This window comes from Blennius ocellaris (assembly GCF_963422515.1).
Source record: "Blennius ocellaris genome assembly, chromosome: 1".
Lineage (NCBI taxonomy): Eukaryota > Metazoa > Chordata > Actinopteri > Blenniiformes > Blenniidae > Blennius > Blennius ocellaris.
The window spans coordinates 27,702,524-27,718,322 of NC_137650.1; the positions used below are offsets into that span (position 1 = coordinate 27,702,524).

Below are 15,799 nucleotides of genomic sequence, written 5' to 3' on the forward strand. Positions count from 1 at the left end.
AATTGTTTGTCCACCTGTTGTCAGCTCATGTTGCAAATATTTATCTTCCAGTGAGATGTTGCTGATAAATACACAATACAGTTCCACAGTAACAAATGTGCCTCACACAGCCGTCGTTCTATGTGTGATTGTTTGTTGAGGATAATATTCTTTGTGAGCTAAGGATGACATTCTAAATTATGAATATTGCTGACTTTTTGGTTACGGAGTGTTGCTGAGATCTATTTTCTCAGTTCTAAAAGATACTCCAATCATCAACCTGATCCATACATGGTAATTGCCACCTACTGTCTGGTAAACATTAAATTGTCATCAATAAGTTAATTAATGGGAGAAAGTGCTGTGAAGTTACACTACACTAAAAAAAACTAAACTATGCAGTTTTTCAGTTTACATATCAGAAATATGTTTGATTAACATGAGCATATTGAGTTTCTTGTTGTTAAATTGTTCATTCTAATACATAGATATGGATTATATCAGATAATATGAGTAAATGGGATTCAATCTACTTAATATGAATAGATGGAAATGTGGGACACAATTAAATTACATTAACTCAACAAATTATGTTTGTGTTTGTGGACATGACTGAGAATAGTTTTTTTCAGTGTACATAATCGCATGTGTCTGAATACATGTACGGTGTAAGTCAGGGGTCCTCAATTATTATGACAAAATCAGACCCAGCATGCCAAACCAAGGGCTGGAACAGCCACAGGTTTGTTTTGCACTCAATAAATGTAGTTTTAATTGCAGAAGTTTTAGCTGATGTTACCATTATTACTATTATTATTGTTGTTATCATCATTATTATTATTATTATAGTAGTTGTAGTCAAGGCAGTTTTAGTAATAATTTAAGCCTGGGATTTTCAAACCTTGTGTTGAGGGTCACATAAAAAGCACTCCTGAAAAAAAAAGTAAGTGTAAAGCCAAATAAGTATGTGCAAACCAACTATACATTTATTTACACACTGAGAGAGATAGAGAAAGAAATACAAGGAGGGATTAACAGTTTGTCTTTTTAAATACCACAATTGTTGTTTCAATGCTGCATTTGTTTCTGTTCTCTCATTTAATCAATTTTTTGTTTTTGATCTTTTGTCTTTGAAGTATAACAACTGCCATATGACTGTAATTATTAGTACTATTGATTTTTAAATTTGTGTTTCATTACCTCAGTTACATTGCCAAATAAACAAAAATGAATGAATTCACTCACCAATCAGTGAGAAAAGTGACAGCGATGGGATGAAGGAAACCCCTCTGATGTATCCTGTCGTTTCAATCCTGAGGTGAAGATGTGCATCATGAAGGAAAACTGGTTAGTTTATATTCGTGTTGGTTGAATTCGATGAACAAACAGGAAAGCGATTAATTTGAGCAAACATTTATTAATTACCTTCAGGCAGAATACATGGAATGAAACGAGATCTCGGGCTCATCAACCGCAACGTCCGGGAGGATCAGGCATCAGCAGAAGTGAGCCACGAGTTACATTCAGCGATGCTATTTAACCATTTTCCCCACGTGGAAATACCCAAAAGTTAATGCAACGTACATTACTTCGAGGAATTGTATCTATGACAATTCAATGTTTTTCATAACAACATTTTCCAAGAACTTTGACACTTCAGTGTTTTTCATAACAGCATCCTCCAAAAACTTAAACCACAAAAGAACATTTGTTACGCCTGACATACTGCAACAAGTGCTTCTGACCTTTTCTATCCAGCAGCAGAGGTGACGAAAGCGAGGCCCCCAAAGTTGTAAAGTTTCCTGTGAGGACTACAGTTTCCTGTATATCTGCAGACATGCTATGCACAGCGGATTATATGCAGCTTATGTGTATTCCTTCACCTTTAGCGGATGCGCATGATTAATCAGCAATTGTGCATGATAAAATATAATAATTCTTTCTTCAATCAGAAAGTCTGTTTCTGGTTCTTTAAGTCAGTGCTCAGAGGTGAAGAACACTCCCTCGATCCTCCACTCTTCTTGTCGCAGTATTATCTGACAGCGACACCTGCTTGAAGGTGCGTGTACACATCAGCACGATGAGTTACCAATATAACTTTCCTGTCATTCCTACCACATGCCTGACATTCTTTATGTGATGTAATGCTTCCGAATACAGTTCTTGAATGGGCCTGACATTCCTGATATTAGTGGAACATCTTTTTGGCTGCCAATAAATCCACCAAGAATATCAAGGATCACCTGTATTCGGGAAGTTTGTAACTGAGCGTGTTGATGCGTGATACAGCGTTACAGTATTTGCTCTGCTGCAGCGTCCTCCTCTATCATCAAGCCAAAAGGAATTTCTCTGAATGCTGAGTGTTTTGGAGGATGTAAACTGTTCAGTAGCTGAAGGTAGAATAACGAGGTGCGTCTGGAGTCATATGTTTTTAAATCCAGTTGCGGACCTGATTTGTTTTACACCATGGGCAAACACCCGCCTCCACCAGACGCAACTGAGATGGTGATTATCATTTCCTCTGGTGCGCGGTACGCCCTGGATGGCTGGACACATCTCTCATAGCAAAATCTACAACTGAATATAACGAATTCTCCCGATTTGCCACATTCCTGACAGATTAATGATACGCAACAGCACAGAGCAGGCCGCCGCAGCTCGCAGCTGTACGCATTAGTTCGCATTGTTTGACAAATTTGGTGAAGCAGCATTATCCCGTTCTGACATCGGGGCACTACAATGTCTTTACACCGTTATAAAGATACTTTGAAATCCAATCCTTCAAATCAATAATGCTGAAAAAGCATGTGACATTGCTACTGTATGAGCCCCGCAGGTTCCGACATGTTAACGAGCACCTGAACGCATCACTGAAATACTCTTTGCATTGTTTGTTGAACCATTAGCCCAGATGATTAGACAAGAAAAGAACATAAAAGTTGTGACTATCAGAGGAGAAGAACATAAAGTAGGACTGTTGGCTGATGATATATTAATATTATTAACGCAACCCAATGGAACTTTCCCAAAAACAATGACACTATTGGAGATCTGTGGAAACTACTCAGGATGTAAAATTAATGGAGCAAAAACTCAGATTTGATAAATTAATTATTCCTCAACACAGGAGATGAGAGAAACATATAAGCTCATGTGGAATGAGAAATCAATGACATAAAAAAAAAAAGGTAAACTGCATGAAGTAAATTACACCAAAATAAATCCAAACATTAGGACTGAGAGAGATGGTCAGTTGCCTGCTTGGACCTCAGCTCAAGGATGGAAATAATAAAATAAATATTTCACGGAGGCTTCTACATCACGTTCAGTCCCTACCAGTGATGATTCCACAAAACAATTTATAGAATGGGACAAGTGGATATCAAGGTTTTAATGGGGAGGAAATAAACCTGTGGAGGAGATACATGTAATGGAGAGACTTACACATAATTCAAGACTGAAAGAGCCACAATTTTCTAATAAATGAAAAAAATTGACAACTTACAGAAGACAGTAAGAGAATGACACCACCATCACCTCTACTGGACAACAACAACTTGACTCATTGTAAAACTGAATACTTAATTATGTATATGTGCAACACCCAAACACCAAAATTGTTAATAAAAAAAAAAAAGAAACTTCAAGTTTTTGAAATCTGGAATTATGATTGACATTCTCTATCAAATTTTTTTGCACACGATTTGTATTGTCATTCGTAAACTGAAATAAAGTAACACATGCAGTTGATGATACAGTATATGCAGCCTATCGCTGGTTGACTGGGACATATTTCCACATTCAGATGTTAACAAGACTCAGATTAGATGAGGAACGATGTGGAGCGTTGAGGAGGAATGTTGACAGCTGGTTCTTCAAATGAGAAGGTGTTGGCGGCATGTTCCTGTTTTCTGGTCGGCGATACGACAACGAACTCAAGAAGTGCAGCCTGAAAGTTGCCCACTCACCAAAGTTCATATCTAAGAGAGCTTTGAGATCCTGTGTGTCGCCGAAGACGAGTGCCAAACCATTAAGGTCATTACTTTTCACAGTGTCGATGTATTTCTTGGGGTAGGCCATCTTTTCCAACTGAGAAAAAAGAAGAAATAGAAAACAGTTCACATTCTCTGGTTTACTAACCACACAATCCACACACAAGGAATTCATGAATAATGCAGCATGTAATCGTTGGTTAAAGGTATCCCCCCCCCCCCCCCCCACACACATTTTTTTTTTAAATTTAAGACTATTGCCTACTCATGCAGCATTCATCACATGACTTCCATCAAGCTGTCATCCAGAAATCCATTTTCAAAAGCTGGCAAATGTGTTTGCTGTGGCATGGCAAGATGGACCGACTGTGGTTGTTCATGGCAAGATGGACAGAGTCCAGTTATCGACTCCCTCATTATTACCTTCGCCAAGCAAAGTTGGTGGCAAAGGTTATGTTTTTGGCCACCTCTATCTATCTATCTATCTATCTATCTATCTATCTATCTATCTTCAATGACATTTCCATGAAGAGCTTGTCATCATAGAAGGACCAGTCTATTAGATTTTTGGACTCCTGGAGAGGTTAGATATGTCCTCTGTTGTGGACACACTGGAGGTCCGCGGTGAGCCGCCAGTTCCCTGGAAGCTGTAAGTGTAACAAGGTTTATACATTCCACTTGTTATTATTTGGGTTCATGCAATTATTCAATGGCTCTATAGTGCGTCCCTCAGTAATTGTAAGTTTATGCTGCTGCCAAGTGGCCAGCATTGTCAGTTCACCGAAGACCTCTACACCGAAGTGTAGATGTCCACTGCGAGCTATGAATCTGACTGGCAAATGTTCATTTTCATATCCAGGATATTATACGACAACACAAAGAACTTTCCAGCCTCCTGTCTTCATTCAACACAAACAACACCAAGCAGAGTCGAGGAGGTTGTTTCAGCCAGCCAGCCACCAGCAGTGAAGTGTAGCTGAGCATGGTTACACTACCTGCTTGCTCGCACACTGCTAGCTCTGTTTCGGAGCTGGCAGCTAAAATCTCAATTCAGCACGTATCCAGAAACACCTGCGTGAGCACATTGACTCAGGTAGTGGTTTATCGGTGTGCCTCCGCTCAGTGTTTCACACAGTGAGGTTGCTATCTGGCAGGCTCGTTTGCATCGATATGTTCAATGGGCTAACATGGCGTTGGTGAAGGTATGGGCCCTACCAAGCATTCTCGTTATGTATTGAGTTTGTTTGAGAAAATGTACTTAGTAGGCTATTTGGCATTTATATTCTTCACAGAGCATGACACTGCACAAGGAGCATAATGCTGAAATCAAGTTAACCATAAATATTTTAGATTCAGAAACAATGTTACCTCTTTGCATATGTCCTCTGTTTTCATGTTGATGATGGTTGAGATGGGCAGCGGGTTGATGGTGCTCATCCAGACAAAGTCCCCCAGCCTGGACGTCGCTCGGATCTGAGCCAGCTGCTTCATGATTGAATGGTCCAAGTTCACTCGCATCATTTCAGATGCCCGCAGATCTCCGATGGTGAACCGGAAATCCACATTGAGGAATCTTTCAAACATCTCAGGATCTCCGTCCTGCTCAAGAAGATCCTCAATCTGAGCGCTCATCTCATACAGCTCTGACCTGGACTCACTGTAGACTTCCCATAAGGTTTTTGAAAGATGGTCATCATCATCACCTCCACCATTAATTTCCTCCCTCTGCTGAGCGTCTTTCACACACTGCCTGCCATCATCATCACCTCCACAATCAATTTCGTCTCTTTGCCGAGTGTCTTCCTCGCACTGCATGATCCAACTCAGACGGCAGGGCCACTGATTGGCTAAGACCACCCATGCTGCAATGTGTTTTGGTGGAGGGTTTTCCTTCTTCCAGTCCTTCATGATTATAATGGTCATTCGAATGGAGTTGATCACTCTCCGCATGGACATGACATCTCCTGACATGTACTTGAGAATTTTTTTATGGCTTTTTAGGATTTTCCAGATTTCTACTTCCACCTCTCGTCCATTCAAGTCTGGGGTCACGTCACCGATTAGTGGATTTGACTCACATCTGTGCAGAGAAATCTCTATCAAATGTTCAGAGCACATTAGTTGTTTGTACCAAGCCTCCTTCTCCTCCTTCACAGGTTCTTCGGGGTTTTTTGTCTTATTTATAAGGTTGCACAACAAATTGTGCTTTGAATCATCGGATAATGGTGGAACCGTGAAGGCAAGAGTCACTATGCGGTTCAACAGTGCATAAGCTCTGTCCTCTCTGCTGTAGCAGCCGTCTGCAGAGTTCACTTTCTCTACAAGAACATGCGGATTCACTGCCAGAATGGAAATGAATGGGCTCTCTTCATCAGAAAGCAGAATGTTGATGGCTTCCAGAACTCCAATGATTTTCCTGGGAGAACAGCGTTCCAGGCTTGTAATTTGCAGCACAACTCTGATTTTTCTTTTCTCAAACAGTTCCATGAACTGTATGAAGCGAGACAAAAGGCACATTTCCCTCCTGACCTCGTTCATGAAGCCGAGTTGGCCGCTCATCTGCTGGTTGTCCATCCCCCTCTTAAGGTTGAACTCTTGGCTGAAGATGAGGTCTTTACAGACCTTGAAAACAAACCTTAGAGCAGTCACAGCGGGAAGTCCTATGGAGGCAATAAAGAAGGTCTCCACAAAACTAAATTTGTCACTTGGTGTGTCCATCGCCTCTGCGGGTGGCACCACAGGCTCAGGGGCAAACACCAACAGAACTGTCAGGACGATGGGTGGTATCACCAGAATGCACAAGAACAGAAACCACAGTGGGCAACGGCAAAGCCTCTTGGAGCGCCAAGAGGCAGAACCATCTTTCACAATCTGAAGTAAGAAAAACAAAAGTTAAATTTGAAACAGCTTTTACTCGTAGTCATACCATGTTGTGTGCATAATCATGAAATAGACAACGTTTTTTTTAGCTTGTTTGTAAGCACACAATCAATGAAATGAACAGGTACTGAACTGTACATTTATAGTATCTGCAAGAGGATTATTTGCAATATGAATGACTATCAACTTTTTATGGTATTCCCTCAGTGATGGCTTTGAATTTACATTTGCTATGACCAACAATGGGATAACAGTTTTGGTGTTGGATAGAGAAATATCTCCAATATTCTAGGATGGATTATTGATATATACTATATACTATATATATATATATTTAAATAGCAAAGGGTTTGAGGTGTTCACCATCATGATCAGAGCATTCAAGAACAAAACTCATACTAATGACATTCCCATGATCCGCAGCTGTATATTTTTATCGCCAACCAGTGCATGTCAGAACAAATGCTGGCAATATGTGTAACACAGTCCAACCTCTGTGTCAACGGTAAATAAATAAAGCAACAACAAACACGACAAACCTTCTTCTTCACTTCATCCTCATAATCATGTTGAGCCTCACGGTAAAGCGCAGGCAGCAGCTTCCCAAAGTGCAACCGCATGACCTGAAACAGCCGTACGACTATCCCGGCCCAAAGCAGGTCACTCCCTGCAAAATGCCAGGCACTGAAATGCACATGAATGAACCTGATGTTACGCTGCTGCTGGTTCTCTTCAGTCCAAACTGGCCTGTAGAAGAGCAACCGTCCAACAACTGCTAGAAAATCAATGAACGAGCGAGATGAGCGCGGCTTCGGCTCTCCTTCACATTCCTGCTCGATCCCGGAAACTTTCATGTACCCTGGTGACACACAAACATTTAGATGTGTTAAAATTAATCACAGTGGAAGAAGTTATTCATTCCATCAGAAGTTCAGAAACTAGTCATAGAGAGTTTGGTTACAGTTAACTGAATGTAAAGTAGGGGTGTTTTAAATTATGGTGGTTTTGAGAAAAAAAATAGAAGGAAATATCAAACTGAGTAAAAACATAATAAAGTTTAAAACATTATATGAGAACTTTATTTGGAATACATTTTGAGGAACAGGACAAGATAAGCCCAGTTTCTTCCAATACCATTTCGGACATATGTTTTCATCAGCGAGCAACAATTGTTGGAATTTTGTTTGAAATTTCTTTGATTCATATTTAGACATTTTTGATATTAGTTTAGTTTCTGTATATGGTGTTTTTTTATTTCCTTAAATCTTTCATAATTTTTTTAGTTTTTAATAGTATCCATTTTTCTTTCTCACCAAAATGCACTGGAGCATAACATTAAACCCAGAACTTGTTCCTGGAAAAGCAATTCCTCTGCCTCTTCTGCAGGAAACATCACATGAAAAGACGAGATGCACAAGGAAAAAAATGGCAAACTGGATTCATGAATAACGGTGTTTATTATCTGTCATGCAATGTTTTGAAGCTTCATTATTCTGTAGACATTATTATGTGAGCCCCAGGCCTGGTCAAGCACATGCAATTTATTGACCAAGGTTCTTTATTTTATTTTGTATTTTTTTTAATAAAAGTTATCGACCTTCTGGTTATCGACCTGTTCAATGTAGCTTGTCTATAGATAGAACTATATGTCTACATTTGAGTCATCCCTTAGCAGTGCATGCATTTATATTATATTTGCAAGGTGACTATGTACCGAAATTTCTGTACTATTTGCAGATTATGCCATTTAATTATTCAAGTATTTCAAAGCTTTTCAGTTTTATTTTTATTTTTATTTATTATAAGCTCTTAAAAGTTAAATCACAAATATTGGTCCATCCTTCATGAAGCAACAATGGTGCGATGCAAACTAGGTCTTCACTAATTTTGACTATTTGTGAAATATGGAGATGCTGTGATGACCAAATTTCCCCATGTGGGATTAATAAAGTCTGATCTGATCTGAAAAAGTAATTCGGTGTTTAAACATTGGCCCAATGTAACTTTATTGAAACCAATACTGATATAATACTGATGAGGCCTCAACGCTGGCGTGGTGTGATTGTTCTCGCTGTGTTATGACAGACACTTATATACCACTCAGGACAGAAATCTTTGAGGAGAGAAGAGAAGTACATTGTGACATGAGTGGAGGGCGTTTGCAGGAAAATGTTTTATGCATAGTCAAGGACACTAAAACTAGAAAGGCTTCTGTAAAGACACTTTACATGCAAAGCACCATAAATTTAGTCTTTAGCTCTATTGCCATACTAGTTCATAAGGTCCAGCATTGGTTAGCGCCAACACTGTGTTTGACTGGGGGTTTGGAGAAAACAGAGAATCAGAGAGACTGTTGTCATTTTATGTGATAGGAATGAATGAGATTTATGTTTATTATGAACTCTTGTGGTGTAACAGTGGTGTGTTCCAGTTGCCTTATAGCCAATGGCGGCTCTTTGTGCCTCTTATTACCAGTTTTTGGCACAAACATATTTGTGCATTGGAGAATGTTAAGTGTTTAGTCTTGGGTCATTTCAGTTTTAGAATCTGTCAGGTTGCATACCTTCCATTTGTTCGAGGATCATTTTACTTCGATTCGGACATGAAGAGTAAAGTCCAACAGTTGCAGGCGAGGAAATATTTGTCAACGTCTTTGACAAGGCGTACGCATAAGTTTCATCTAAAAGCAGATCAGAAAAAATACAGTTACCTGTTTTGACATGAGTGACACAAATCTTGGTGGACGCATTCATCAAGATCTTTAAATTGAGATACAGTTTTGAAGGTAACAAACCAAATCAACTGTTAACAACCAGCAAAACAACTATAACAAGGCCTTCTCAAAGACAAGTTTGTGTTGCTCTGCTGGTACATCTCCCAAAGTCAGCATGTTCTCCCACCTGTAGAGTCTCTCAAAGACCTGGCAAGAGGAATAGTTAACTGATCTCAGGCTGAAGCCACTGAGTACAACACAGAGGGATGGAATCTATGACCTTAACTGGTATACAGTACCAAACCTTCACCACGACAGAAAGAAGAATCCAAACCATTAAATCCAGGTGAAGACTTTACACTTTCAATCTATTGTACAACAGAGATGTGACATTAAATAGTGCTCCTATAACGTATTATGCTGGGAGACATTCTCAATTCATTATTTAGAACAAAACAAAAACAAAAACAAAATCCTTCACATTATGAAATTTTTTTTTTCTTCTGAAGTTTAATTAAACTGAACTGACAGGTGTTCATTTAGGTATTAAAAAGGAGGAAATTACTATTCATTTATTTTCAGCATGCACATTGTCAAGGAAGTTGAAATTGACAGGTGGAGGATTTGACAGAATATTCTCCCACACTTCACATTCCTGCAGGATACAGAATGTAAATGTCTCTGAACTCACCTGTAACATCATTCAGCAATCATCTCAGCAATGTTTCTCAATCATTAAAAACACTCAGTGACTGTTACACATGCAGCCCAACATTTGTTTCCGCGCGTCAGCTCAGGCTGGATTTGCTTTTATTTGTACTAAAAAGAGCAATATTAAAAAAAAAATGAATACAAAAATTAACATGTTGTAGGATCCTTTCAATATTTTACTGCTCAAGTCCTGCACAGGTGTGGTTGGGAGGTCAGGGAAAATTTTGAAGGAATTTATCAGTGTGCGTGTGTATGTGTGTGTGTGTGTGAGAGGGAGAGAGAGAGAGAGACAGAGAGACAGAGAGACAGAGAGAGCGAGAGATCGAAGTCCAGCAAAATTTGGAGTTTATTAACAACTTGCATTTATGGACTTGTAAAGAAAATTCTAATGACGCTGAATGTCTTTTACATTATAAAGGTTCATTGCAGGACCAAAAGACAGTACACTCTGAACTAAACACAAAAAAATAATTGAATGCAACAATTGAAGCACAAATTACTGTGATCAAATGTTTAATTAATGTGGGTTACGGGGACAATACTTCAGTCGGACAAGACAAAGGAACAGAGGATGAAGTCACGTACAGCCACTGATTCAGACATTATGAGCAGTTTGGTAGAGGGCGTCTGTGTGAGTGTCATTTGCAAAGTGAAACAACACACTCACACACCTGCAGAGAACTCACCTTTTATTTGATTTGTCATGATGACTGTGTGATGGGCAGTCACAGAAAATTAGTTCTACCTGTGAAAATGGGAAAAACAGCAGAGGTGTGAGCACAAGCAGAGTGGTGGAGGTGTGTCCTCAGCTGTATGCTTCTATCTGTTTGTGTGTTTGTAGGCTTCTTTTCTGTTTAGCTGCTAGTTCGTCCTCATTTTCCTCTGCCTCTCCGTCTCAATGATGCATGATGATATTCCCTCATCATTAGTGATGTCACCTTGTAATTACTCATGACTTGTAACTGATGCTTGTACCACCAACTGACAAGGTAAACCTTTTGTGAAGGCTCACACGCGAATCAGAGGATTTCTCCACGTTCATAGATGACATCATAGGTAATAGATTGAAATCCAGAAGCTTTCTAATTTATTTTGGGAGAACAATGTGCCTGTTTTACAGCAAACCAGTTGGTAAAATGCTGTAGAACATCTGCACCACAATTCTTCAGCTGCTTGTTAACATTCACAGCTGCCAGTTGATTGTCATTTATAACTGCAGGTGACTGGCTAACATTTATGACTGCAAACACACACTGAACAAAAATATAAATGCAACACTTTTGTTTTTGCTCCCATTTTTCATGAGCTGAACTCAAAGATGTAAAACATTTTCTATATACACAAAAGACCTATTTCTCTCAAATTTTGTACACAAATCTGTCAGAATCTGTGTTAGTGAGTACTTCTTCTTTGCCGAGATAGTCCATCCCACCTCATAGGTGCGGCATATCAAGATGCTGATGAGATAGCATGAATATTGCATAGGTGTGCCTTCGGGCGGCCACAATATAAGGCCACTCTGAAATGTGCAGTTAATCACGCAGCACAATGCCCCAGATGTCGCAAGTTTTGAGGGCGCGTTCGATTGGCCTGCTGACTGCAGGAATGTTCACCAGAGCTGTTGCCCCTGAAATGAATGTTCATTTCTCCATCATAAGACGTCAAGCTTTTTAGATCTATTTGCATCGCACTTTACATCACTTCACATGTTAGTTGCCTCCCCTTGAGGACTTATTTATTCTTTCAGTACAGTTGTTTTAGTAATTTGATTTGCTTGTTTGTTATATTTAGGTGTTTTGGGTGATTTAGAGTTTTGTTTCTGATCATTTCAGCCATTTTGTCTTTTAGAAATCCTGTATTCCTTCAGTATTTTTGCAGTACAGACAGAAGACACAGAATCAGTTAAATGTGTAGGTAGGGGACATCTCACCACACTGAACAGCCTCTGAATAGATAACATGGAACTTGGAACAAAACAGAAGCCTTTGTGGGTGAATGAGATGTGCTTGTAGCTGAGTAGCATTTTAGAGAAAAATGCAGCCTACCAAGGCCCCAAGACTGAGTAAAGTGTGAATGATACAGATTCTAAAAGACCAGAAGCAGCTGAGTAATAAACTTGGTTTGAGACTATTTCAGTGCTAACTATAGTGGCAATAAACTCAACAATTTATTTAAAATTTTAACTAAAAACAAAAAGGGATAAATTACTGAATAAAATGATTGAATGAATTGAGTGAATGAAATGGAGAGCGAGAGATAGCTGCACCCAGAAGGAGGGGGATGGTGGAAGGAGGAGTAAGAGGCTGTGGAGGCGGTACATTGAACGACAAACATGGAAACTTCCGACGTGATGACAACATGCCGTGACGTGATGTGAAATGCACTTGCGCATGGGCATGATACCTATAATGAGCCGTGGATGATGTCATGAATCAACAGGAGGGAAGGCTCAAATCATAAATGGATTTGAAATTACTGTAAAACATTTTCTTTTAAATAGTTAACTGTAGATTTGATCTAACTAAAGAAATTAAAGCGATATTGTTTAATTTTTATTTTATTTTAACCTGCCACAGAGTTAGTGTCACACTTCTCGCCAGGGTTGGTCAGATGGGGAGTGAGGGAATTTTCCTGGCGTATGAAATGAGCACAATACTCCTAACAGGTTTTTTACCCTCACAGCTCTGATGGCTGGTGGTTTTCAAATTTTACTTATGTTTTTTTCCTACATCCTCGACTGCTCTTGCAATTAAGAAAAGTGTGCTAACCGTTATTTTACTATATTTTCATTTATTCTTTATTAGTCAAAACAGGATTGCCTCCTGTTCCTCCAGTTGGAGGAATCCTGTTTGGTCTCATAAAGAATGACATGTAGTTTTGCAGTCTGTGGTTAAGGATGACCTATGTCAGCACTGTTTTAGCCGCTGTGCTACTTTTGGCATCCTTCAACACAGACTCAACACAATTTCAGCCTTTAAGAAGGTGCTGTCTGACTTCAGAGTTAGACAAACTCCTGGACAAACATGTAGAAGTTGTACTGTGACTTTGTCTCTTCTTGCAAGAATAAAGTAAAAATAAATTGTCTTAAACTTTCTCAAATCACACCCAGGAAGGCAGAATACACAGGAATCAGACTGAGGTTTTCTCTTGAGCAAAACAAAAGTGTTGCATTTATATTTAATTTCAGGATAATAAACACAACTTTGTGGTGATCAGTGGTTCATGTACAATCACATTACCACTTTAGCAGATACACGTAACCATATTATTACAGAAACACCTCATTTAAATCAGACACACTGATACGGGAGTCAAATTTAATAAAAGAGTTTGAATTTCTTGACTTAAAAGCTAACAAAATACATCTTTGCACCCTTTTCATATTTACTCTACTTACTTTTCTCAATGTTTTCAGCAAGCTGAGAAATCCAGGCGAATCCACTGCTAAAAAGTGATGAGAAGAGTTAATAAAATTCCTCCACACATCAGGTGTTGGTATTTTAACTTTTATACATTTCAATAAACAGAATGAATTTCTGAAGATCTTATCCAGTTCAGAGATGAGACACACTGACAATGTTCAACTGTATTTAACTGAAAGATTGGGTGGTACAGATTTGTTTGTTCTTGTTCTGACTTCCAGTGAAGTTGAAATGAAAGTAATTATTTTGCATGTGCTGACAGTGCCAAAACAAACCAAAAAAAAAAAACCCAACCTAAATTCCAATTCAGCAAAACCTAATGATAAAGTTTTTTGTCAATCTAATAGTTGATTGATGTGCATTTAAAGGAATTATGTAAGGAGGATTGTTTCATATAGTATATAGGATAGTCATTCTGGTCTCTTTTGTGCACACAAAAGTTCCGCTGCAGTATGTCACAGTATGCACTGAGTCCTTCACCTTTGAGCACATATTTCCTGCTTTTGTTCCTGCCTGCACATGTCTTGGAGATTCAAACCATATTTGCAGAACACAGTGACACATACTGTTATTTGACAAAGTTCATATGAAATTTTATGGCAAAACTGTTTTATCTGTATGAAATGACCCACAAAACTCAGTAATGCTGCCGGAGACTCCCATAAAATAATGACTGATGTGTTACTCATTCCTGCTACGACTAGTTGAACAAGCTTATCTGGCTACTTCCAAGTGTCAGTTCTGATCTTTCTTTTCTGTCATCTTGAATATGAATGTATCCCAGGAACATAGAAACTGGCCGGAGGCTGCAGTTCAGTTTGTGGTCAACTGGTTTCCTCCCATTTAGATGATTCCCAGATAGACAATTTCCATTGAGACGACAACATTTCAGTGACCGAGAATTAATAGCAATGTATTTTTACTAATAAATACACATAGTTCCTTTGAAAATTTGGCTCAACATTAGTTTAATATTGAGGCGGGAGAAGAACAAAAAGGAAAAAAAAGCAACAGCAGAAGCAGCAGCTTCTCTCCAACCTGGACAACAACCCAACACCTTCTTCAAAGACATCAAGGAAGTGGTCACAAACAACTGGGCAAATACATGAGGTTAGTTAAACCTGATGCTATGCATAGAACTGTTATGAAGATGTGTTGATTCTATTGCAGTGATTGTGTTCTATTGATAATGATATCAGGAAGTTATCGACCTGTAAACGGTAGCTCTGCCACAGACAAAGGGTCTGCATGAAAATCTTTTCTTTACTAACTTGTAAACTCGAAATCCTACACACGTCACATCAAAGACAACATCACACACGTAACATGGGCCTTCATTTGAGACACTCAGGAAGCAGATGCTAAAGACTAGCTTCCATGTTCCATTATTCTCCCAACATATGGTCGAAGACAGAGGACAGTCTTCCTTCTCTCTGATAACCTCCATTTGGAATGTAGTTTCTTGTGATCCGCCATCTCGTTTTGGAGTTCCATCACAAATTTAATCAACCCAGCAGGTCAGAAATTATTCCTCAGGTAATTATTTTAGTCTAAAGAAAAATCACCAGACTCCAACTAAGATTGTAATTTTGGAAGAAATAATTACTTTAATGGGTTCTAGTTATTGAAAAAAAAAAAAGATAAATCTCATGTTTAGTATGCTTCCTGTGTATGGTAGAGTAACGTTGTTGCTTATACTGTAAACAGCGGGATCCTGTTGGTGAATTTTTAGATAAATTAACATTTTGCTTTCTGAGGAAAATGGTTGAAAGGAGTCTCAATGAACTTAAATGTCTTCTAGGTTTTTTAACACCAGAATGCTTTGATGTTTAATTATATTGCAAATGAGTCAGCATATGGCTCGGGTGACTTGTAAACAGGTGACTGTGTTAGAAGAAAAAAATGCCACTCATGGGTAAAAAAAAAAAAAAAAATTTTACTTGGGTGATCATTTTTATTAAGCACAACTCTTGAATTGTAATAAAAAGTAAAAAACATAAACAGTGTTTAACTTCCTGCTGGATGATCAATAAAGTTTCCCTGAACACATCATTGTGAGTTTCACTATACAAACATGTTTATTCATGTTCACATTTTTTCTT

General features: G+C 38.7%; 1 protein-coding gene across 1 annotated transcript; it reads right to left on the bottom strand.

Moving 5' to 3' along the window:
• Nucleotides 1-1,473: 1,473 nt before the first annotated feature.
• LOC308134486 (NTPase KAP family P-loop domain-containing protein 1-like) lies at nucleotides 1,474-13,814 on the bottom strand. Its single transcript, XM_080502240.1, has 6 exons — nucleotides 13,673-13,814; nucleotides 10,962-11,020; nucleotides 9,415-9,531; nucleotides 7,391-7,710; nucleotides 5,340-6,842; nucleotides 1,474-4,068 (listed from the first exon to the last, which is right to left on the bottom strand). The coding sequence occupies exons 2-6, from the start codon at nucleotides 10,978-10,980 to the stop codon at nucleotides 3,781-3,783; spliced, it is 2,247 nt and encodes a 748-aa protein (XP_080358366.1). The 5' UTR covers nucleotides 10,981-11,020; nucleotides 13,673-13,814; the 3' UTR covers nucleotides 1,474-3,780.
• Nucleotides 13,815-15,799: the final 1,985 nt, after the last annotated feature.

Bases quoted from the DNA above. Each gene is read 5' to 3' on its own strand.
- LOC308134486 (XM_080502240.1), bottom strand. The intron at 6,843-7,390 runs GTTTGTCGTGTT...TTCTTACTTCAG, and splicing joins AGGATGAAGTGAAGAAGAAG to ATTGTGAAAGATGGTTCTGC. The intron at 4,069-5,339 runs GTAACATTGTTT...CTTTTTTCTCAG, and splicing joins CAGAGGACATATGCAAAGAG to TTGGAAAAGATGGCCTACCC.